This window comes from Furipterus horrens, unplaced genomic scaffold, assembly GCF_987537825.1.
Source record: "Furipterus horrens unplaced genomic scaffold, mFurHor1.1.pri manual_scaffold_3, whole genome shotgun sequence".
Classification (NCBI taxonomy): Eukaryota; Metazoa; Chordata; class Mammalia; order Chiroptera; family Furipteridae; genus Furipterus; species Furipterus horrens.
In genome coordinates, this window is record NW_028327173.1 from 182,485,246 (window position 1) to 182,511,747 (window position 26,502).

At 35.9% G+C, this 26,502-nt stretch overlaps 1 protein-coding gene and 1 pseudogene across 1 annotated transcript in view; one reads left to right on the forward strand and one right to left on the reverse strand.

Moving 5' to 3' along the window:
* Positions 1-26,502, forward strand: part of SYNE2 (spectrin repeat containing nuclear envelope protein 2) — a 295,528-nt gene that overhangs the window by 76,668 nt on the left and 192,358 nt on the right. Inside the window, exons 8-19 of the mRNA XM_090270971.1 lie at positions 679-875; positions 3,500-3,600; positions 6,760-6,864; positions 9,316-9,453; positions 17,439-17,603; positions 18,205-18,317; positions 19,162-19,324; positions 20,656-20,734; positions 20,978-21,165; positions 22,561-22,725; positions 23,538-23,687; positions 25,574-25,747. Coding sequence (XP_090127097.1) covers positions 679-875; positions 3,500-3,600; positions 6,760-6,864; positions 9,316-9,453; positions 17,439-17,603; positions 18,205-18,317; positions 19,162-19,324; positions 20,656-20,734; positions 20,978-21,165; positions 22,561-22,725; positions 23,538-23,687; positions 25,574-25,747 — 1,738 coding nt within the window. The remainder of the gene's footprint in view (positions 1-678; positions 876-3,499; positions 3,601-6,759; positions 6,865-9,315; positions 9,454-17,438; positions 17,604-18,204; positions 18,318-19,161; positions 19,325-20,655; positions 20,735-20,977; positions 21,166-22,560; positions 22,726-23,537; positions 23,688-25,573; positions 25,748-26,502) is intronic.
* Positions 11,346-12,228, reverse strand: LOC150016903 (mitochondrial import inner membrane translocase subunit TIM14 pseudogene; annotated as a pseudogene).

Consider the following 26,502-nt stretch of genomic DNA (forward strand, 5'->3'; position numbering starts at 1 on the left):
TGACAGTTCTGAGTGATAGTTGTTCTATATTTTAGTTGCAATTTTAATGTTGTGCAAGGGGCTGATCTGTGTTTACCTCTCCCACCATCTTGATCAGCCATTCATTTGTGATGACCAGTTTTAAGCAAAGGAGTGACAAGGTCCATCTATCCAATGAGCTACTGGCCATTGTTTTGGCACAGTGTATTATTTAATTTGTTCCAATGAGATAGAAAGTTGTTTCACCTAATGAAAGGAACTTAACTGTATGTAGAGGTTTAAAGTCCGTCTTAAGCCAACAAATTATTGGGTTAGGAGCATTAAACTTGAGTATCATTGTCACTTGGAGGCCTTTGAAAGATACAGATTTCAGGCCTACCCCTAGAGTCTGATTCAGTAGGTCTAGGTGGAAGGCTGAGTGAGAATTTGCATTTCCAGCACTTGCAGCCTGAGTGATGCTGATGCTGCTAGTCCCAGGCCCACGCTTTGAGGATCAATGTTCTGTACTATCATGAGCCTCATCAAACTTGGTATTTTACTTTAATTTAGTCACAAGATTTAAATGAAATAGTTTCCCTGAATAATTTATGGTTTATTTGATTTACTCAAATTTTGAAAATTACTGTTGAAGAGAGTGGGAATGCTTTGATATGTTCTTTTAAATTATATATATATAATGTTTTTGTCCTTTTGTGATAGGTTTGCATCTATAAGTGTGACAGATTTTAAGTCAAGCTGGAGAAATGGGGTGGCGTTTTTGGCTGTCATTCATGCCTTGCGACCAGACCTAATTGACATGAAGAGTGTGAAGCGTAGATCCAACAAAGACAACCTCAGAGAAGCCTTTAGAATTGCAGAACAAGAATTAAAAATCCCCAAATTGTTGGAACCAGAAGGTAACCGCACTTTTTTCTTTTTAAAACGACGTCTAGAACAAAGGTGACTTGAAAATACTAGTATCCATATATAAGCAAACATAACAGCATTGTCTTTTAGTCCTGAAGGGTTTAACTTAAACACTATTAAATGTCATGAAATTAAGAATTTCTACCAGTTAGTTAACCTCAGTTACTCTTTGCTTCCTCTCTTTTCATACTGTACTCTTTAGAGGGAAGTCTCTATGCACAGCCCACACTGAGGAGAGTTATATGTTCATCTTCCTTGAGGGCAGGTTATCTACTTAAGTTATTTGGAATTCTTCTGCACAGGAGATTTGTCTATTCTCCATTATTTATCCAGCCGTTTATTTATATCAATATGGACTCATGGACATTTTATACTTTGGGTTGTATCCAATACCACTTTATTCAAAATAAAAAAAATTTTTTTAAGCTCAAAGTTTTGGGCATTAGGAGCTCTTTCAACTGGCTCCTGTACTCCCTTTATATACCTCCATCGATGTGGCATTTGCTTGTTTTGTTTTTGGGCACGTCCTCACTTTTTGGCACTATAAGTTTCTCCAAGCTCATCTTGTGTATTTCCTACCCTACTCCTGGGAGCGGCCATTTTTCCAATGAGCCCTGGTTCTTTTTATGGAAGAATGGTATTAGAAACCAAGATCTGGGTGCCAGATGTGCTCATTGCTATAGGTACGTAGCACTTTTGGACTCCATTTGTTTTCAGGAATTGAATTAGGTGATATTTCTAAGTTCACAGTGATTCCATATTTCTAGATATCAGATTTATCAAGCATCTGATCCCATGTTACTTGTTGTTAATTCTTCTTATGTTAACTTTTTCTCCCATCTCCTTGCTTTTCTGCACTTCCTTTTTTCCCTTTTTACTTTTGTCTTTCCTCTTCCCTTTTTGACTTTTCATTATCTTTTTTTTTTCCTGAATTTCCCCATGCTTTGTTATAGTCCATATTTCTTATTACTGTTTTTTAAAATGCTTCTTGCATATTAAAATTTTTTTTATTTATTTATTAGATTAACATTGGTTAATAAAATTGTATAGGTTCAGGTGTACAATTCTATAATACATCATCTGTGTATTGTATTGTGTGTTCACAAACCCCAAATCAAGTATTTTGATTCTCCAAATCTTTATTATTAGTATAAAATATTTTATATTTTATGTGAAAATAATTAGGCAACTAATGAAATAGATAGTATAATAAAAGCAAATTTACACTCTGTGAATGATTGCCCATTATTCATTTTAAGTAGTTTAATACATCAGAAATGTGAAATACATCATGATTATTTATGCAAACCAAATACCAGTCATATTTGAATAAGAGAATTATCTTTTGACACAATTTTGTTAAAAGCATTTAATCATTATGCATAGCTTCGTATACAATGGAAGGTTTTTAAAAGAAGTATCTAGCTAAGCCAGTATCATTATTTTATGTATCTCTTGATATTTACTTTTTTAAAATTAAAAGAGAGAATAACTCAACTCTTAGGAATCCTTCCTTTACTGAGACCCTATCCCCAGTTTTTTATTAATACCCTTATATGCTTACTGCCTTGAATTTTATTATTTGGATGTAAATTAGGTTCATTTTCTCCTTCAGCAGACTTAGAATACTCATTGGGTCCATGCATAGTATGTTGTATTTATTGTTCATTTTTCTCCTAACTGTAATCTTCTTGAGGGGAAGATGTCTTAAGGCATCTAGCATCTACTCAAGTGTCTCGCATCTGCTTGAAGAATGATGAAAGGGATGCCTAAGGGCAAGGACTAAGCTGTACAGTAACCCCTTCTTGAGACTTGCATTTGTTGGCTCTTTATGAATATTTGTTGAATTGAGTTTAACTGAATTAATACAGAGGATTTTCTTTTCAATAATTTTCATTAGCTGATTTGGGAACATACCAAGAGGCATCCCAAAACTATGTGTTCATTTTTTCTTAGACATATTACAATCTCTTCTTTGTGATTTAGTGATCTACCTAATTTATTACATGTCTGGAGAAGTTCTGCACTTAAGGAATTTACAATGCTTTTAGAAACTTCGTTTAATTTAGAATTTTCCAAATTTGTTTCACCATGGACTCTGTTATGCAACACAAAACTTGGCCCATAAAAGGCTCTCAGTGAATATATTTGTTCCATGAATGAACGAATAAAGTCTTGTGGCTGTCTTGAACAAGTCTTTCATACACTCTGTACTTTGGGAAAAGCTTTACTGAATACATACTGAGACCAATGTCTCAGGAAAGGATTTCAGTTGCTTTATGTTTTTACACTCCTGGCAGAGTGTCTATACTATGTCTCTGAAAAGAGGAAGGCTTTCTTTTCTCCTCTCTACCCTCCCTACCTATGCTCTCATACATACAATGTACATAGCGGCAATTGATACTGTGCATGTACTACTGCCTGGATTGAACTGAGCTCTCTTTCTGAGTTCTTAGCCACCACTGTCTGGAAGCAAGGGCGAGTGACCAGAGATTGCAGGGCTGGTTGACTCCTTGGGTTCATTTCAAGGCTGTCTTACGGCATAGCATGTTCTTGACTATTACTGACAGTAAATCACATGTATAGCTAAGTGATAATGTGGCATATCTTGCAGATGTGGATGTTGTCAATCCTGATGAAAAGTCAATCATGACCTACGTGGCCCAGTTTCTACGGTATTCAAAGGATGCAGCTGGGACTGGAGATAAAGCTCAGGTATTTCTTTATACGTACAAATGAAGCTCATTTTTGTTGCAGCCTACTAATGGTTAATTTTTAAATGAGATAAAACTTGCATACAGAACTTAAGTAGACAGTTTTATGAGTTTTGACAGATGCATACACCTACATAAACCATGCATAAACCTACATAAACCATACTCCACACATTTCTGTTACCCAGACTGTCCCATTGTACCTCTTTTCTGTCCATAGTCTTCACTACAGGCAACCAGTATTCCAATTTCTTTCACTGTACATTAGTTTTGTCTGTTTTTTAACAAATATTTATATATATGTATATATCATCGGCAGCCGTCCGTCTCGAGAGACGATGGTGTAGCTTCTTAAGAGTCTATCTGCACCGCCGAGAATGGCTGTGCAGTCCGACTCGGGAGTGACACGGTATCTGTCTCCTCCCGTGTTGAATCGACATCTTGCGATGACGCTGGAGTGTCCTCTCCAGTGAAGCTGAAGCTACAGAGCCTGGGCAGGGTGATATGGAGGGTCTGCTGTTGCCCAAGCAGCAGACCCCCCCTCTCTTCGCAGCTGAAGGATCCAAGGGAAAGACGGAATCAATACAGCTTGGCTTCAGGTGCGCCGCAGGAGTTGCCGGTGTTGACTACAACGTCAAACCGCCTTAGGGACTCGGGCTCCGGATTTTCTGTCGGGGTTTACTCCCTTAGCCTTTCCCCTGAAGAGGTATGCCGCAAGGCAGCGGAGGTTTTTTGGAATCAGAGTTTTCCTTCTCTGATGTGCCCTGACTGGAAGATCGAACCAGCGACACTTAGCTCGCAGGCCGACACTCAATCCACTGAGCCAAACCAGCCAGGGTTTATGTATATATACTTTAAAGATTTTACTTATTTATTTTTAGAGAGAGGGAAAGCAAGGGAGAAAGAGAGGGAATGTCAATGTGTGAGAGAAACATTGATCTGTTGCCTCGCAGGCACCCTAGCCAGGAACCTGGCCTGCAGCCCAGGCATGTGCCCTGACCGGGAATCAAACGGGAGACCTTTCGGTTTGTAGGACAAGGCCCAACCCACTGAGCCACGCTGGTCGGAGCTTTTTAAAATTTTTATAAGAATTTGAGCCAAAGTGACAACATATGCCGTAGTGCAAGATCTCAAATGCTCCTGCTTGTTCTTTTATTTTTTTATTTTAAGTTAAAAGTGGTTATTTATTAAACTTTGCTGAATTACCTAACACAGCTTTAGACAGGCACTACATAGGACAAATTAAGTTAGCACATTTTTAAAAAATCTCGTGTTATCAAATTTTTGTCTATTGTAATTTTTAACAGCTTTATTGAGATACAATTTTACATACCATAAAATTAAACTATGTAAAATTTACAATTCAATGATTTTTTAGTGTATTTACATAGTTGTGCAACCATCACCACAATCTAATTTTACCATATTTTTATTTTACCTGTTTTTTATTTTCATATAAATGAGACTATATAATTTATATAAATAGAAGCATTGTGTTCTAGTCTTAATCAGCGTTGAGATACTCTTGAGTTACCATCAGAATGCAATTTGATTATTCAGTGTTTTCCTTTGACTTTTTACGCATGTTGTGAGTAGAAATTTCATAACAATGAAAATATATACTTAATCTACGTCTATGAAGATAAATGAGTGCTGTGAATTTAGTAAATGTTTTGGAATATTATTTTATAATTTTACTTAAACTGCTTTCTCAGACATGTTTACAAGTAGTCATATTATTTCATTTTATTTGACAAATTCAGGTCTGTGGTTTTTCAGCTGTTATGTTGAAGCACCAACCCAGCTTGTTGCTGACTCTGGAAGACAGTCTCAAGCTGAGACTCAGGCTTATAATTCAGTTCACTTACTTCTGACCTGCTGAGAAGCTACCCTTTCCTAATTAATTTTCATATGAAAAAGTAAAATTAAAAATTCAATCATCCATGAAATCAGATACAATTCATAGAAAACAGAAGCAAATGAAAGTTCAAGGAAAATGGAAATAAAATGGAGCTTCTTTTTCTTACCCTTCTTACAGTAAAATTTGCTTCTAAAGTATACAAGTTTACCACTTAAACAAGAATCTGGGGAAAAATAATTGTGTCTCACTTATATAGGATAACATAACCAAACCTTTAGTAGTGTGATTTTTAGGATCTTTAAAATATTCAAGGTATTTTTTATGTGATTTCATTTCCTGGGTGTGGACATCTCTTAAATTAACCCATATTTAGATTTATTGTGTGGGACTACATAAAATACCTTTTCTCCCACCTTCTGAGTTCTGGCTGGGCTAATACTCAAATAACATGAGACAGATTAACAGGAGAAAATGGCCAAAACCTACTAGCGATGTACATGGGGGGTGCCATAAGAATATGAGACCCAGAGCCACATTGAACAGTTGAGGTTTTTTTGCCATTCTGGACAAAAGAGAGGGAGGCAGGGGTCTGGGGTTTTAAAGGGAAGGCAGGCCAGGTCACTTATGTGTAGATGTAAAGGAGCACGTGTCTGGTAAACAGTTTCTTGCTGGGCCACCCAGAAACAATGGGATACAGAGAGGGGTCTCACAAATCGGCTTTGCTAGATTTTTCTGTCTGCCACAGTTACTTTATATTATGCTAAGGTGATGTTTCCTTCCTTTAAGCACGTTTTTCTATCTGAATTCCTTTAGGCAGGTAAGGGGGAGAGGTAATGGTTCTTTCTGAGTCGTGTTTCTTAATAACCAGCTTAAAATCAGTATGCCAAAAGATATATTTTGCAGTGGCAAAACTTTGGTGCCCCTCAATTGTAAAGCAGTATTATGAAACGATTACTATAAACAAATAACTTAGAATACTGTTCTCTAAAATTGAGAAATATGAAAATAGATAAGCGCTGCCCCTGCCCTCCCCCATCCCCTACCTATGGGGACTTGCTTGCCCTGATTTTATTTTTTTTAGCATATTATCTTCAGATGCTACTTTCAATCCATTTTAACCTTAAAGGTAATATGTTATCAAGCAAAATTCCTCTTTGGCACAATGAGTCAGTCAGTGGTGTATAATGATTGCATTATTTCACTTATATTTGAAGTTGTTAATTTTATTGTTAAAAAAAAATTACCAAGTTTATGTAGGATAGTGATTTAAGTGTGTGTGTGTGTGTGTGTGAATTTCAGGGGAAGGTGATGAAAGATGCTATGGGCTGGTTAACTCTACAAGAGAAAAAACTACAGAAGATGCTAAAGGATTCAGAAAATGAGACCTACTGTAAACAGTATGAAGTAAGTATGATTTTTATTTTTTTTAATATATTAACTTTTAACTTTCATCATTAAGTGGGGCTATTATTAATGCCAGGTATGACTTTAAATGGCATTTATTTGTTTACTCTTTCAGAAGAGTAGGGTTTTTTAGTTTGTTTTTAGAAACAGTCTTTTCAGAGTGAATTATTTAAATACTAAGTTAACAAGTTTTAAGACTAAATTCTAAGACTTCCAAATTTTAATGTACACATGAATCATCTGGAGGATCCTGTAAAAATGCAGATTCAAAGTCAGTAGTTCTGGGGTGGGGCCTGTGGCTCTGGAAGGAGTAAAAACTGGCAAACTGGTCTGTGGGCCCCACCACCTGTTTTTGTAAATACAGCGTTTTGGGAATGTTGTGATACGCATTAAAGTATTGTCCGTAGCTGCTTTTACACTACAAAGCCAGAGTTGAATAGTTGCTACCTAGACCCTTTGTCCACAAAGCCTAAGATATTTACTATCTTCCTTCTACAGTAAAAATTTTCCAATCCCTGGTCCAGAGCAGAGCATTCTTTTTAGAATGGATATTGGGTAAAATAAAGATCAGGAAATTGGGCATCGGGCCATCCCAGTATTCCAGAACAGGGCCTCAACCAAGGAGTCACCACATTTGAACATTTCAATGCACCAGGCACCTTAGTGACCAGCACTCTGCATTTTACATCCTGCTGAGTATGATATTGCTATTCCAGTTTTATAGATGAAGAGAGAGTGATTTAGAGGGACTAAGTGATTTATATAAGGTTACTTGGCTACCTGGCTGGTTTAGCTCAGTGGATTGAGCGTCGGCCTGCGAGCTAAGTGTCGCTGGTTCGATCTTCCAGTCAGGGCACAGCAGAGAAGGAAAACTCTGACTCCAAAAAACCTCCGCTGCCTTGCGGCATACCTCTTCAGGGGAAAGGCTAAGGGAGTAAACCCCGACAGAAAATCCGGAGCCGGAGTCCCTAAGGCGGTTTGACGTTGTAGTCAACACCGGCAACTCCTGCGGCGCACCTGAACCCAAGCTGTATCGACTCCGTCTTTCCCTTGGACCCTTCAGCTGCGAAGAGAGGGGGGGTCTGCTGCATGGGCAACAGCAGACCCTCCATATTACCCTGCCCAGGCTCTGTAGCTTCAGCGTCATCGCAAGATGTCGATTCAACATGGGAGGAGACAGATACCATGTCACTCCCGAGTCGGACTGCACAGCCATTCTCGGCGGTGCAGATAGACTCTTAAGAAGCTACACCATCGTCTCTCGAGACGGACGGCTGCCAACTTGGCTACTAAAAGGTAAAGGAAGTCTAACTTTAAAACCTGAGCTGTCTTTGCATCCTGATGCTTCTCCAGGGTAAACAGTTATTCCATGTACATACCATCTTGAAAGAGACTAACAGGAACCAAGGTTAAGGTTCTGCATAAGGTCCTGTTTCTTAGAACACACTGTCCATGTAACTGTGCTCCCCAGTTCTCCATCCTGAATAAGGTGGAGATATTATCCTGTCCCTACACAGCCATTAACACCTCTAAGCCTCCATCTCTCTACCTGTTAAGTGAGGGAGTTGAATGAATCCAGACTTTCCACCATTAACATTCAATGGGTTGAGTAATTTGAAAACCACACCATCCTTTTTGTTTGGAGCCATTGGGAAAGAAGGGCTAGACGTCCTTATCTTCCTTTGAACTGCATAGATGTGCTCTGTTCTGATATGTTTTTTATGGATAAGATGCGCAGCATTCAGTGAAGCGTCTTGCTCTCAACATATGTCTTTGATTTAGTGATGTACCATGGATTCAGGTTTCTTAACTAAAAGGCTTTATGAAATTAATAATTATCAGAAAGAATTCAGTTTGCTCATAAAATTTAATTTAAAATTCTGCCAATAATAAAGGATAATTTTTATGGCATCCATGACTCTTATACACCAGTATTTCACACAAATACAAAACAAGAAAACTTTACTCATTAAAATTTTGACGGCAGAGACAAAGTATTTTCTAAAGTCTGTGTGAAATAACTTGAGAAAAATTGACTCAAGCTTAGTTAATCACAGATACCTCAAAAACCATTTATACACGTTGACTGTTGTCCTATAATTCTCACTTTCACTCATTGTTATTTTGTTGTGAACACAGATTTGAGAAGGACGAACAGATTCACATTTTTCATGTGGCATCATGACTTGTCCTCTAGAGCTAAGTGTCTTTGCTTCTCCATTCCAGTAGAAATCCAACAGTACAGACATGAGACACAGTCTGTGACCTTTGTCACTATGATGGCACTTGAATTATTAGGGTACACTGAAGAAACTGGATCCTGAATTTAGGGAATTTTATCTTTAAGTAACAATTTAAATATAAGCCATAGCTATGGACCTTACAAATGCAGATTGCATTTTATAAACTGATTTAAACATTTGAGTCCTTAAAATATTCTTCTAATTATAGAGCCTGCTGTCCTTTTTGGAGTCATTCAGTGAAGGGAAAAAACCCTTTTTGGACATCCTGTCAACGAAGGGGAATCTGGACGAGCTGAATGGAGATCAGTTGCAGATGAGAGAAGCCTGGGATGGCCTCAACTACCAGGTGAGTGTGTCATGTTGAATTGAAGAACATTTTCATGGGGCAACTTGGTTTGTTGGAAGAGAACTTCAAAATTCCACGAGGAATTCTTTTGAAGACAGAGTAGATGCTTCTGCAGAAAGTTGGGAGAGTGCTCTTATATTTTCTCCATGGTCTCAGTTGGTTAGAGGTTGATATTTAAATAGAAATTTATAGTATTCTACTCAGAAAAAATTGCATTCTATCCAAAGTTTTTATATTTGCCATCAATTCTTGGTTTGCCACAGTAGATTATCCATATTCTGACTGACCTGCAGCTCTCTCTCTGCCATGGACCAGTGTCAGGTGTCGCTATCAATAGAGGTTCAAAGCAGGTTGGAACAAAACCAGAGAGAATGTATAAGGATGAATGTGTGTATGCGTTTCTGATTTCATTCATTTTAAATTTATTGAGACTTGTGTTATGGCCCAGGATATAGTGTATATTGGTGCACATATTATTTGCATGTGAAAAGAGCATGTATTTTGTAAGTTATTGGGTATAGTGATCTATAAATATCAATTAAGGCAGTTGATAGTGTTCAGATTATCTATGTCTTGACTGACATAATTGTCCAATTCTGTTCATTGCTGTTGAATTCTTTAATTTTGTTAAATTTTGCTTCCTGTATTTTACACTGTTATTAGGTGTGTACATTTATGATTGTTATGGTATTCCCTCACTTATTGCGGGTATTACGTTCTAGACCCCCCCCACCCCGCAATAGGTGAAAATCTGCAAAATAGGAACCTTACATTTATTTTAGTATTTTTATATATTTTAAGGCTTTATAAACCCTTCCCACACACTTATAAACCATTCCCAGTCCCTTATTAACCTTTCCCACTCCCTTATTAACCTTTCCCACACTTTTATAAACACTACTTATCTTCTTAAACATATTCTACACTCTTAAACCTACATAACTTTAACAACATATGTATACAGTACTGCAAAATCCCGCGATATAGCGAAAAATCTGCGATAAATAATTAAATATAATATTTTAAAAAATCCCATGATACAGTGAGGCCACGATAAATGAACCGCAATATAGAGAGGGACTACTGCATATCTTCCTGATGAATTGACAGTTTTTATGAAATATTCCTGTATATCTCTGGAAATATTACTTTTCTTGCTGTCTACTTAATCTAATATTAATACAATCATTTCAGTCTTCTAATGCTGATTGTTTGGCACATATTTTTCTTCATTTACTTTCAACCTATTTGAGTCTTTATATTTAAAATGTATCTCTTATAGGCAACATATAGTTGGATCTTGCTTCCTATTCACTCTTACAATCTGCCTTTTTGTTTTCCATTTTGAAGATTTTTTATTGTATTTTTTCCATTACCATTTAGTCCCTTTATGCCCCTCCCCCAGCAGTCACCACACTGTTGTCCGTGTCCATGACTCCTTTTTCCTTTTTTCTCAATCCCTCCACCCCCTCCCCTCCCCACACTGAGCTGTCATCCTGCTCTCCATCTATGAGTCTGTCTCTATTTTCCTTGTTAGTTCAGTTTGTTTATTAGGTCCCACATATGAATGAAATCATATGGCATTTGTCTCTTTCTGACAGGCTGATTTCACTTACCATAATGTTCTCCAGGTCCATCCATGCTGTTGCTAGCAGTAAAATTTTCTTATTTCTTTACGGCCAAGTTGTGTAAATGTCCCATAGTTGTTTAATCCACTTATGTATTAATGCCACTTGGGCTGCTTCCATATCTTGGTGATTGTAGATAACGCTGCAATGAACATAGGGGTGCTTATGTTCTTTCAAATTAGTGTTCTGGGTTCCTTCAGATATATTCCCAGAAGTGGAATCCCTGTGTCAAAAGGCAGGTTGATTTTTAATTTTTTTTTTTTTTTTTTGCTTTTTTATCAGGTTTTTAATATATGAAATCCAAATTCTGTCAAGTGACATATGCATACGTACATCAATTTTTTTTAGGTCAAAGTTGTGGCTAAATTCACAGTTCCAAGCTCTCTGTACCTTTAAAACCTTTCTTCCCAATGAGATGCGTCTTCTATAACAACCTATACTAATTCCATTGTAGTATTTATCACATTGTAGTTTAATTACCAGTTATCAGTCTCCTGTTAAGACTGGGGTTCCTTGAGAGTAGAGACCTTCATGTTCACCTTGCCTTGGTAAATGAGTAATGAACAATATTTCTATTCAAATGGTATGTATTTACCCATAATTGTTGAGCAGTAAGCTCCAAATATTCTATAATCTGATTTAAAATCCTCAAATTTAAACTTACACAAGGCTTTGACTTAGTTTGTACTAAATCATTTTTAAAATGTGTAGCTTTGGGACATTTTCTAAACAGCTGGTACTTGTACACATAACTAAGAACTTTAAAATTCATCATTTACTTCATTTTTTAGCTTGACCTTCTAGTAAATCTTTAGCTTCATTGATTTTGGCTGCTATATAAGGAGATCCTTCCTTGTCTGGGTGATTTAAAAGCATAATTCGTCGATGAGCATCCCTTATTTTTCCTTTATTGGCAGTAGGGCTTACACCTAGTATTAATGCTGCTTCCCGTTTTGTCATTTTGGGTTCAAACCCACCTCTGTAATAACCACCACTAAAGGCAGATTTTGGTAGACTTTGAAAAACTTGTTTGACTTGAGGCTCCATATGCTTGAAGGCTTGCAAAACATAGCGACCTGCAAATCCTGCAGCAGCAATGGTCAGTCCAACTGCTACCATTGTACTGGCCATGACTCCGGCTCGGCTCCGCCGCCTCCCCCAAGAGCACAGTTCATCCCAGCCCGGAGGCCGTGGCCACGAAATGCATGGCTCTACCGGAAAGCCGATTTTTAATTTTTGAAGTATCTCCATACTGTTTTCCACAGCGGCTGCACCAATCTACATTCCCACCAGCAATGCAAACGCGTTCCCCTCTCCCCACATCCTGGCCAGCACTTGTTGTTTGGTGATTTATTGATGATAGTCATTCTGACAGGTGTGAGAAGGTATCTCATTGTGGTTTTCAGTTGCATTTCTCTGATGATTAGTGACCTTGAGCATCTTTTCATATGTCTGTTTGCCATCTGTATGTCCTCTTTGGAGAAGTGTCTAGGTCCTTTGCCCATTTTTTAATTGGGTTGCTTGTTTTTTTGGTGTTGAATTTTTGTAAGTTCTTTAAAAATCTTGGATATTATTAACCCCTTATTAAATGTATTGGTGAATATGTTTTTCTGTTCTGTGGCTTGTCTTTTTATTTTGTTATTCTGTTGATGTTTTCCTTTGCTGTGCAAAAACTTTTTAGTTTGAGGTAGTCCCATTCGTTTATTTTTTATCTTGTTTCCCTTGCCTGGGGAGATAATATCTGATATTGCTACATACAGTGTCTGAGATTTTGCTGCCTATATTTTCTTCTACAACTTTTTAGAACTGATAAATTAATTCAGCATAGTAGCAGGATACAAAATCAATATCCAGAAATCAGTTGCATTCTTATATGCCAATAACAAACTAACAGTAAAGAAAGGTAAGAAAATAATCTCATTCACAATTGTGTCGAAACGAATAAAATACCTAGGAATAAACCTAACCAAGGAGGTAAAAGACTTATACTCAGAAAATTACAGGACACTGAAGAAAGAAATAGAAGGTAGAAATAAGTAGAAGCACATACTATGTCATGGATAGGAAGAATTAGCATCATGAAACTGCCTATACTACCCAAAGCAATCTATATCTTCAACGCAATTCCTACCAAGATTCCAATGATGTATTTCACAGAACTAGAACAAATATTTCAAAAATTTATATGGAACCACAAAAGGCCCCACATAGCAACAGCAATCCTGAGAAAGAAGAACAAAGTTGGAGGAATTGTGCTACCTAATATGAAACTATACTATAAGACCACAGTAATCAAACAGCATTGTACTGACATGAAAAACAGACACACAGATCAATGGAAAAGAATAGAGAGCCCAGAAATAAACTCATACCTTTATAGTCTATTAATATTCAACAGAGGAAGCAGGCATATACAGTGGGCTAAACATAGTTTATTCAATAAATAGTATTGGGAAAATTGGACAGATACATGCAAAAAAATGAAACTATACCACCTTCTTACACCACACATGAGACTAAATTCAAAATGGATTTAAAGACTTAAATGTCAGACAACCTCTGCCTCTTAACTGGAGTGCTTAGTCAGTTGATAGTCAATGTAATTATTGATATAGCTCAATTTAGGTTACCGTTTTACTCTTATTTATTTCCTTTGTTTTTTTAAATAATTTATTTATTTATTTGTTTATTTATTTATTTTTAGAGAGAGGGGAAAGTAGAAGGAGAGGGAGAGAAACATCACTGTATGGTTGCCTCTCACTCATGCCCCCAGCTGGGGACCTGACGTGCAACCTAGTCATGTGCCCTGACTGGGAATCAAACCAGCAATACTTGGTTCACAGGCCGACGCTCAATCCACTGAGCCACAGTAGCCAGGGCTCTTAGTCCCTTTGTTTTTAATGTCTTTATTCTTTTTCTTCCTGCCTCATTATAGATTATGTTAATATTTTTAGAATTCCATTTTAATTTATCTATTAGCTTTTTAGCTCTATATCTTTCTATTATATTTTTAGTAAGATTACAATATAGATTGCAAAATTTTTAGTCTACAACTTCTAAGTTATTATATAACCTCTTAAAACATAGAATTTGCAATTAAATTGTTTCATTTATCTCTCATTTTACGCTATAGTTGCTTTATATGTAAATAAATATATGAAAACAAGTGTGTTTTAAAGCCCCCAAGACCATGTTATATATTTGCTCAAAACAGTCATATATGAAGGACATTAAGAGAAAATATTAGTCTTCTATATTTATCTAGATATTTGCCTTTTATAATGTTCTTAATTTCTTTGTAGGGATTTGAGTTTCCATCTGAACTTATTTTCCTTGAGCCTGAAAAACTTCCTTTAATTTATAATGCAGGTCTGTGGGTGACAAATTCTCGGTTTTCTTTGATGTTTAAATATCTTCATTTTGCCTTCTTTTTTCTTTTCTTTTTTTTTTTTTTGACATCTTTATTGTGGTATAGTTTACATACTTTGGAATTCACTCATTTTAAATAGATAACGAAATGGTTTTTAGTGAGTATACAGAGTTGTAACACAGATTGCATGATCTGCAAGTCAGATATGCTCTTTGGCCCTGGAAAAGTTTGCTGATCCCCACTCAAGTCTCTTGGCCATCAGCACAACAGCCTGTTTTAAAATAACATTTTCCACATCATTTATGAAAAGTGTTAAATAGTAGCCTAGTGGCTAAAAAAGGGCTCCATGTCAGAGCATCTAGTTTTGGAAAAGCAGTGCAGCTCCAGAAACCCTTCCATCAGTGGCCATGCCCATGGCATTCTCAGCTCATGTCCTGATCACAGCTGTGACAGTGACCTCTGTGAAGGACAGCAGCTCTCAGTTACAAATCCTCGGCGAAATGGAAGGAGAGGAAGAGGTATTGTCTGTATAGTTCAGGCTGTCCCAGGCCACAGAGACCTGGCCTGATTTTCTGAATACAATTTGGCAAAATTGCCCCAAATAATGAGAAAAACCATAGAAAGAATTTTGCAAGATTAAGTACTGCAAATGGATAGTAACTTGACAATCTATTCCTTAGGTAGAGTGCAACTCATTTTTTTGGTGTGGGAAAATGAGATATATTAATTTTAAAGTCATCAGACATATCAAAGAAAACACCATCTAGATAGTTTCTGGTTCAATTGTTTGAGAACACAGGTATCTCAAAACATTCTAGTAAATGGTTTCATTTTAAGCCTGCTATAAAGAATAGCAACATTATGTTATTTTGACCTGACAAGATCTTATATAAATTTTCAGCCATATTCAAAAGTAATTTCCAACAGTGAGAGACAGAGGGTTATCTGTGTTAAGTGAGAAAGGAGAGGGCTGAAAGGTAAACATTGCCTTTTATCTTTCCTCTTCCAACTGCTACAGAGAAGACAGCCCTGAATCAGAAAGCGCACCTGTGGTTCCATTCGAAATATGTGCAGCTTTCTTTTAGTTGTGAAAAGAATAACAGTTGAATTAGAGGTATTACTTATAGCCTCTCTTTATCTTAATTATCAGTTTTTCTAATTTATGTCTATTTTTTTTTGGCAAGTGCACATATAATTCAGATATAATAAAAGTACATGTAACTTGTTCATATTAAAAACTCATTATAATGAAAACTTTATTATTCTAACTAGAGGCATATTGGTATATCATTAATGATTTAAGATTATAGAGTTGTCTTTTGCCATATATGCCTTCTGAGAAAATAAACTTGCAAGACAATTAAAGCAAAGCAAAGTACTACATGGTATTACTTATATGTGGAATCTTAAAAAGAATGTCAAACTAATAAACAGAGTAGAAAAGTGATTGCTGGGGACTGGGGGGAGGGGGAACTATTTCAGGGAGAGGTTGGTAAAGAGTACAAACTTTCAGATAAGGTCTGAGGGTCTAACATAAAACATGATGACTGTGGTTGATAACACTGTATTATATCATTGAAATTTGCTGAAAGACTAGAGCTTGTGTTCTCATAAATAAATAGATAAATAAATAAATAAATAAATAAATAAATAAATAAATAAGTGAAGTGATGGATATGACATCTATCGATTGCCTCCCATATGTGCCCTGACTGGGGATTGAATTGCAACCCAGGTTTGTGTCCTGCCAGCAATCGAAACCGCAACCCTTTGACGATGCTCCAACCAGTTGAGCCCCCATTACAGGGCTGTAATGTTTATTTATCTGGTTGACCCTCAGATGTAGATGACTGTATTAAGCTTACTCTCCCCTTCATGATACATGGGACTGGGCCGGGCCCAACTCTTATTCTCTTGTTTAATTGTGTGTTTATTTCCTTTCATACGTGCACTCTCCTATCATTCCCCTTTCTCCTTAGGCCATCACTGTGATGTGCTTAATGTTTATCTTTTCATTTTATGTTTTTGCAAAATAAGTGTTATATTTATGTGTCCATGTATTTTTAAGTTGTGTAAATTGATGCTATATGTTACTCTGCTTCTCACTTTCGTTTGTGAGCACATATATGTAAGGTGCCTCCACACTGCCCTGTTCGTACATCTGATTTGCGTCTAGGTGCCGCAGGTGCTCTGTGGTGTGCGATCACCACGTGTCCCCTGTCCACCTCTGAAGCCTTCTGTATCTTTATCCCCAACATTCAGCACAGTAGATTATTTATGACTGTTTGCTCAGTGAATGAATGAACGAATGCTTGAATGTGTGAGGGAGGGAGGGAGGGAGTTTTGACAGTGCTTAGGTGTATGTGTGTGTGTGTGGGGGGGTCCAGGTAGAAGGGGCAGCAAGCGTGAGACCTGGGAGTGCAGTTAGTGTTTGAGCAAATATGTAGATGGCATGTGTGTGACTTGTGTGCCTGTAGGGAGTGATGGGAAGGCTGAGGAAGAAGGCTGCCTGTGTTGTGGGGGTTTCAGTGAAGGGCAGACAGTCAGGAGAAATGTAGGGATATCTAATGTGAACATACAACGAGGGCATGTGAGGAAAATAACCTGTAGATCTGTTTGCAAGGTGTAGTTGTAATGTCAGACACAAGGGAGTACATACAACATTTGAATCTATGGCCGTTCAGTACAGTCGCCTACCCCTGCTTGGAGGAGTGCTTTAAATATTTCTAATTTCCCTCTCATAACTGGTTATGCATTTACCAAAACAGTGGTTTTTCTCCTTGTGCCGTCCTACAGCTTTTAAACAAAATGTCTTCTCAGTCAACAGGTAGCCAAATGATATGTAGAACTAAGAAGTTTACCCATTGATAAAGATTTTCTTGACTAATGGATCAGAGGAACTTTAAAGAATTAAACATTATATGTTGAGAAGATAAACTAATAGAAAGGCTACTAAAGAGCATTCCCCCCCCCTTTTTTTCCCCCAGATTAATGAGTGGAAAGCAAAGCTGAATCATGACTTGCCATCTCCCCTCCACCAAATCGAAGCTTGGCTCCAGGAGGTAGAGGAGCTTGTAGATGAAGACTTGCCAGCCTCCCAGGATTACCATGAAGCCATGGCTCTAATACAACAGAAAATGGCTTTGTTCAAGGTTGGAAAAGAAAAAAGAAGCATTGAGAAATCTGTACTTTGTTAGGACTGATCTTGAGAAAGACTCTGACCTGGCAAAAGGGAAAGAAATATAGTGGGTATTTGAGGACAGTTTAGAGTGGATTCCCCTGGGGATACAGGGGACCTGGAAGATACCTTCACATTCTTCATGAGCGCTGTGCTAGGTTAAGCTGGGAACAGTAAAAATAGAGTCCAGTGAGTTCTAAAGCTACTGACAGTCTGACCAAAATGGAGGGGGAGACTGGTTTAAAATGTGGGGGATTGGGCTCTCACTAAGATGGCTTGAAGAATTTGGTATACGAGATTTATAGCATCTGAGCCCACAAAGGAGTGGAAAAACACATCTGAAAACAAAAGATTTTAATAGTGCTTTTGCCAAAGAAACTACAGTCTGCCTCTTGATGAAACTGTTTCAGGTTAAAACACTTATGATGAAAATATTCAGGAAATCTTAGTTAAAAAAAAACACTTACGATTTTTAAAAAAAGATGCAATGCATGCACAGAACAAATGATTAGCAAACCCTCAATTACAATGTTTAGCAATAGATCTAGTTCATATCATGTTAAATTTCTTTTCAGAGGCTGATGGATAAATTTGTCTGTCACTCAAACAGTCTCCTGGAGTTTGAAAATAGAGATGAAAAACAGTTGCCATTGGTACCACCTTACAAATTGGAGGAGATGAAAAGACGGTTTGTAACTTCCCAACTGCTGATATTCATGTTTGAGCACTCAATAGTGCTATGGGGTCCAGAAAATATAAATTTTTAGATAATTTCTGATATGTATTCTTTAAATCTTGATAACAGCACCTTCCTGTTTTGTGTAATAGTAATATAATATCATACTAACATCTTTCTCATTTTATTGGATGGTAGGACGTGGTAGTAGAAAAAGTTCAGGACTTAAAGTCAGAAACTGAGCTCTGTATCTTGGTTTTGGCCAAGTTACTCTGTCTTTCTGAGCATGTTTCCTCATTTGTAAATATCGGGTAATGATGATCACGCTTTCCATATCTCATAAGAATCCTGGCTGAAATGGGAGGAAGTGCTTAAAGACACTTTATAAACTTTAATACTGCAAATGTAAAGATTATGAAATTGATGGTTGTCCACATCATCTTCTCTTTTCTCATTATTTATAAGCAACTTATTAGAATGGTAATAAGAGGGTACTTGCTTAATACTGAAAGCTGTTTTCAGTATTTAAATGTTGAAGTTATAGTTGCATTAAGTTATACAGAAGCTTTCAAATTTAGTAAAATGTTTTGGAGATTAATATTTTATTATAGGATTTCTCAATAGGGTTATAATTGCTTCAGAAAATGTCCTTTTATATGTTTTCACTTTAGAAATAGTTGTTATGTATCTAGCCACAATGTGTTTTTTACTTTGTTTTAAAAAGATTTAAGGATATATCTGAATACCATATGTTTAAAAGGAAAAGTTAGAGCCCCAATATTTTTTAAAAATGCTACACATCTTACGCTTGGCCCATAATATTAAGTTAAATTCTAAAACCTGCTCTATTTTCCAGAATCAACAGCATTTTGGGGAAAAAATTCATTCCACTTCTAGAATTTCATTACTCTAAGTGCTCAGTCCTTGGTTTGCTAGATGAAGTGAAATCAAAATTGGATGCTTGGAACATTAGATATGGGAGCAAAGACTCTGTGGAATTACTGCTGGAAGACTGGCATGTAAGCTTTTCATTTCATGTCCCAGAAAACATGTCTCAGTGCTGGGTTTGCATTTCCTTGGCACAATTTCCCTTTACCTTTCCAGGTTTTCAGATAGGTTTTTTCCGCTGGCTTCCCTTAGCTTAAGTGTTGCCTGGAGGAAAGAATTACAGGTAGCCGAGAGAGTAAGAGAGAAAGTATCATTTACCACAACAGGGGAGATGGAGTTAACCAACTAATTAATGACATAGAGGAAGTTGCAATGTTATTTTCATTAAAAATTTCTACTTTCACTTACTGGACATCTTGTTTAATATTTTTTTCTCACTCAGATAAGTGATTTTATTCAAAAATTAAATTTTTTCCTAGAACATTTTAATCTTGGCCTTTCAGTTGCGAGGGTGGGGAAAACAGTACATTTTGTGTTGAGGCTTTTTTTAGGGAGGGGCTTAGCTCTTGAAATTTATCATGTTGCAAATGATTTAAATATAAGTGTGTTCATTAGTAAATTAAAACTAAAGCATCCTAGAAATGCCATTTCTACAGTTAGGCCTTATCATCCTACTTGCTGCTTCCCTCTTTTTGGAATGAGGGGCAAATAGAAAAATCCAAGATTGTAAATTTCATTGCAAAAATTGAAAATCATAAAGAGAGATTTATTTATAATTTATGATTTAGACACTGTACACTCCCAAATAGAAAGCATCATTCTGAATTAGACTAGACATTGAATATTTTTACTTCCTTTTCTTTCTTTGATTATTTATTTTTCAATTTAAATAATCATATGATCAGTACATAATAAGTGTACAATAAATATCAGTTGCTAATTAACTCTGTATTTTTCAATAGTATAATTTGCTGCATAAGATACATGATAATTTAGTTTGATAATTCCTCAAATGTTTTTGCAAGATGGTTAGTATCTATTTATAAGATACTCTAATATATCTAATAAAAACCATTCGATATTAATAAAAATAAATGAATAAGATTAACTGATACAAATCATGTAATATTAGTAAATATGTCAGATAGAAGATTTTGAAATTGCTGTCAAGGCTTACCATGCCTTTTCCCACCAGGGGAAAACCATTATAGAATTGTATCGCTACATTAAGATAAACTTTTCAGGTTTCATACCTACATAATATTAATAATCATGCCTACGTCTCCTAGGCTTTACCTGCCTTTCTTCATGCAGTGCTCTCCTTCTTTTCCTACCCAAATATGTACTAGCAAAGCCTTACAGAAATGTTGGTCCTCTGGGTTTCATTGGTGTTTATATGTCTGTATCTGGATTTCTTGGCATGTTTAAAATAGTAAAAACTGTCAATATGTTTCCCCCCCAGAAATTTATTGAAGAAAAAGAATTCCTAGCTCAACTTGAAACTTCCTTCCAAAAATGTGAAGAAATTCATAAGTATTTGGGTAAAGCTATATAATTACTTTTTGATGGAATGGTCACTTAAAAATAGCATTTTATCTCTTCCACTTCCTTTGTACCTTAGTGTTTCACATGTGCATTTTCTTTGGAAAATTCTCGCATTAACTTTTAATATTGTCAGAGTACATATTTATTTTGCCACTGCTAATATGCAACTATTTTAAACTGTATTTTATTAATAAAAATCTGTTTTCTAAGATTACTTTCTTGTTTTGTTAACACTGTAGGTGGAGAATATCAGAATATTAGTGAACAATATATGATGCTGGAACATAGTATTTCTATGTATAGAAAAAGTATATATAATGTGAAGTCCACTCTGCAAAAAGTTGTGGCATGTTGGACTACTTATATGGAAAAGCTTCGCTTCATAAAGGCTTGTTTTGAGGAGACAAAGAAGGAAAAAGTTATAGAGGTATTTGCATTCTAGTGGCACCTGCTCAGTTGTACTGTTTTGTTTTGTGACCCTGATTTTCATGTCAAAATTAGATGCTGGGGAAGAGTAACCATGACTGTTGGAAAATTCTCCAAGATTTGGAAAGAGTTTAGTTTCTTACTAATATAACTACCAAAGGATGTTTTCTCCTCTTTATAGGTTTCACACACACACACACACACACACACACACACACACACACACACAGAGCTTTATTGAGATATAATTTATATACAGTATAGCTTTTGGAAGATATATTGCTACATTTTTTAGAATGGAAATAAAAGACTTTGGGCACTGAATAGCATAGAGACACATTTGAAATAAATTGATGTTTTAAAAAGTTTAATTTTTCTATTTAATACTTTTGTGCTCTAAAAACCTTTCTGAGTTTCTAGAGGAGGAAAATCAAAATACCTTAGACTTCTATAGAGAGGTGTGGAAAAAATTTCAGTGTAATTAATTATTGTTTTCATTTTCTATTCATGTAATAATCTGTTTTATGATTATTCTCTGAAGTACTTTTTATGTCTTTCATTTGTTTTTCTCCATTGCAAATGGATAAAATAGCCTCTCAGACTAAACATTTTTCAGGTAGAAACTAAAATTACTCAACAGAAAATAGGCTGTTTATATGAAAGTAAAATCTGTTTAAGTATATGAGTACGAAAAGAATATTTAAGGGGTATTGTGAGATACTGCTTTTCCTTGTCACCTATATTGACTAGAAAAGCAAATCTTTGGCTTTCGACAGTTCTATTTTTTAAATTCTTTTATTAAAATTTATATAACTGAGAACAAATAACACTTTAAGCCTTGCAGTTCCCAAACTCTGTGCGCTAAGTTGCCCTGAGCTGCCAGAGTATTCTTTAAATTTAAAAGAAAAAATATGTTTTTCTTTTAAATTTAAAGGTAATTTAAATTTTGATGGAGGCACAACAAGATGTGTCTGTTGGACACTATGTAAATTATGGCTAAGTTGTTTGGACCTGACTACTTAAAAATGAGAGCTTTTAGATCATTTTTCTGACTTGAGGAATCCATGAACAAATTACAAAAACATTACAGGCTCTAAGAACTGAACAAGTTTGAGAACCTTTTCTCCAAGCTCATCAGCCATTTAGAAAGGTAGAAGAAGATCAGATGCTTCCTACAAGTCCAGAGCCAGGAGTGATAGCAGATCGCTGGTGCCTGCCAGTTAGTGCCTGGGGACGAAGAGCTTGATCAACAGGGGTGGAGAATCCTCTAAAGGAAGGGTCAGAGTCTCTGCAGAAACCTCACTTTTGCTTACAATCAACCTTGGTTAAGATCTATTTATAGAGAATGCACAAATATTTTGTCATTAACATATCATGTTGCTTCTATGCTATGTAGATTCCCTCTGAGACACTATCCCAATGGAATCTTGAGAATACAACTTTAAATGAAGCGGGAAATTTCTTAATTCAAGTCAGCAATGATGAATTGGGATCATCTATTTCTAAAGAACTAAAAAGGCTGAGTAAAAGATGGAGAAAGTTTGTTACAGCAACTCAGCTTGTAAGTTTGGGAGTGTTTTGGGGTAACAGCTTCATTGACATATATATATATATATATATATATATATATATAAAGTTGTGTACCGTACAATTCATTCACTTAAGTTGGATAACAGTGGTTTTTAGTCTATCCAGAGCTGTGCAGCCATCACCATAATGAATTTCAGAACATTTTCATCACGTCATAAATAAACTCCGTACCAATTAGCAGTCACCCCACCCTGTACCACCCTCCCCAGCCTATTCTGGATATTTTACGTATTGAATCATGTAATATGTGTTCTTTTGTTTCTTGCTTTTTTTACTTAGTGTAATGTTTTCAAGGTTCATCTATGTTGTAGCATATATTATTCTTCATTCTTTTTGATTAGTCGATTGTATGGATATATGACATTTTATTCATTGATCAGTAGAAGTATATTTGGCTTCTTTCCACCTTTTTGACTATTATGAAGAACATCGCTGTACAACTTTTTGTGTAGAAATACAACATACAGCTTTCTAGTTGAAATTCTTTTACCATTAAAGAATAATAAGTATTTTGCCTCCTAGATTTCAAGCTCCTTAAGAACATACACTGAGCTTTGTTTTTCTTTATATTTGGTATAGTGCTTCATAAAAGCAGACCTTAAATAATTTTGGAATTTAAATCAGGTTATTCTTTTTCTTATTCTTAACAATTTGAGAGTGAGGTGTTTTATGGGATATGCTCATATTTTAAAATATATTGAATATATTATGTCCATTTATTATTGGTAATATATCTTAGCAAAAATATAAGCATTAAACTTCATGACACTGATTTTTTTATAGGACATGAAACTGCCACTTATAAAAAAACATGATCAACCCATTCTTGACAGTTCTGAAAATATTCAACCATCTATAGAAGAAAAACCAGCTGTTGATTTTTCAACAGATACACCATTAGAAATTCCTGAAAGTCACAATCAGAATATAAAGGTAAAATACTTGTACTTTATTCCATTTTACACAGAAATAATTTAACTGCTATTTTTCTTTTGAAAAAACCATACTGTTGACACAGTGGTAAATATGATTATTAGATGATATTTAAGGCATAATCATTTTCCAGTAAAATACTTAAGTGGTTCCCTTCATGAAATAGTCTTTAGTATTAAAGTCCTATCTCTCACTCACAGAGGAGTTTCCTAGACAAGTGAAGCAGTTGTGACTTCTCAGCTGTGGAAGAAGAGCTGATATTTTTTTTCAGATTACTTCTGACCAATGCTTAGACATCATCTAGCTTTAGGTTAGCCCCTGGCCTGTGTCTTGCTTCCTTTCCATAAAATGAGGGAAAATATAATCTTTATTTCTTGCTTTGTTGGGTAATTTAAAGGGTGACTTTATTATTTTTTTTATTTTTTGTTGCTATTTTTTAAATTTCCACCTGAGGACATACTTATAGATTTCAGAGCAAAGGGAAGGAGGGAGAAAGGGAGGGAGAGAAACATCAACTGGTGCTCTGACTGGTGACTAAAGCCACAACCCAGGCAGTGCCCTGACTGGGGATCAAACCTGTGACCTTTTGCTTTACCTGATAATGCCCCAACCAGCTGAGCCAAACAGTGGCCAGGGCTAGAGGATGATTTTAGATTACAGATAAGAATATGGAAAAGGGACAAAAATAAAAATCACACATAGGTATCATACCTATGCTTTTGGAAATGTACCTTTTTCAGAGTAATAATTTGCACAGCTTTACTGAAGAAAGTAATATTTAACTGGCTTTGGCCAGTGGCCATGATAAACTGCTTTTAACACCTAATCAGAGAAAATCTGGAAGGGTCTGAACTTGTGCAATATACTTTTTGAATAGAAGACTATGGAATAGTATGTTCCTCTGATACATTTAAAATATGAACTGGTAAAAAACAACTTTAAGAATGTATCTGTCATGTAAAGCTATAATATATCAACCCATAGGATGTTGAGAGATTATTAATGGGAAAGGCTTAATTTTGTTAAAATTTGATTCTGTCTCTTTGAGGATGTTTTACAAGTACTATTGCTAATAGTTATATTAAATTAAATTGTATATGAGGCTTAGAAGTGTGTTTATAGAATCAATGCTCTAATTTTCTAAGATTTTATCTTCTTATTTATAAAATTGAGATAATAGTAAATAACTGATAGGAATGGCATTATTATTATGAAAATATATGTGATGCTGGCCAGGTAGCTCAGTTGGTTAAGCATTGTCTTGATACTCCAAGGTTGCAGGTTCAGTTCGATCTCCAGCCAGGGTACATACAAGAATCAACCAATGAATGCATTAATAAGGGGAACAAAAAAATCTGTTTCTCTCTCTCTCACTCTCTCTCTCTCTTTCTCTCTTCCCCTCTTCCCACCTCACCCACCCCTTCCTCTCTCTCTTTAAAATCAATAAATAAAAATTAAAAAGTATATCTGAATAAACTTTTTAATATTTAAAGTGATATGTACTATAAAAACTAAATCTTAAGTCGTTAAAATATGTTGAATTAGCACTCCTTAGGGAAAAGAGAGATAACTCTCAAAAAATTTTTATTTATTTATTTATTTATTTATTTAGAGGGGAAGGGAGGGAGAAAGAGAGGGAGAGAAACATCAGTGTGAGAGAGAAACATCATCAGTTGCCTCTCGCATGTGCCCCAACAGGGCACCAAACCTGTAACTTAAGCAAGTGTCCTGATCAGGAATCAAAATGGCCACCTTTCACTTTGCAGGATGACGTCCAACCAACTGAGCCATGCTGACCTAGACAAAAGAGATAACTTTTTAAAACTGAAAATTATTTTATAATGTAAAAGTTGCCATTTTCTTAGTGATAATTTTGAATGTTGTAGGCCGGGGAAAAGCATGAAAAGAAAAATGAAGAATTCACAGGGCAACTAAAAATGGATGAAGAGGTTGAAAAACTCATTGGAGAAGTGGAAATCTGGGAGACAGAAACCAAATCTGTTTTGGATCTTCTAAGACATCAAGATGATGTAGATACTTCAGTGGAAGAATCTTTGCGGGTATGAGTATAAAAGTATCAAAAGGATAGCTTTCATTGTTGTGGACTTATGTATTAAATAAGTTTCAGAGTGAAGAGGAATACGGCTATTATTTGAATATTCTTTGTTGGGAGCTTTAAAAAAATAGTTTGGATTCTCATTCCTGAATCATTCGCTGTGATTTAGCTTGAAGAAAAGATAAATTGGAAGACCATTAATAATACCTTATGAGTCTAAGGCCTTGGATTAATTTTCTCAGTTACATAGTGAAGATTAAAATATTTTCTTGTGTAAGAAGGCGACGAGGAGCTAAGTGAGTTCAGTGTCATATAGCTCAGCGTGCTGTGAATATAAGAGGTTATACAGTCTGTGCTTTGAAAACTCGTCCACTGAGGAAGCCACTGCCCCTTCTTTATTTGATGTAGGGAGGGTGATGGGTATTTTCAAAACTTCACTCTGTCTTCATTCTCAGGCAGTCAAGTCACTGAAAAGCAATGAGGCAAGATTGTGTGGCTGTTTTTTAAAGATTTTACTTATTTTATTTTTAGAGACGGGAAGGGAAGGAAAAAGAGAGGGAGAAAAACATCAATGTGTGTTTGCCTCTCGCACACCCCTAACTGGGGACCTGACCTTCAACCCTGGCATGTGCGCTGACTGGGAATTGAACCAGTGATTCTTTGGTTTGCAGGCCAGTGCTCAACCCACTGAACCACACCAGCTAGGGCAAGATTATGTTTTAATATCACTCAGTTCTCCTAAGAATGAAGTTATAATTG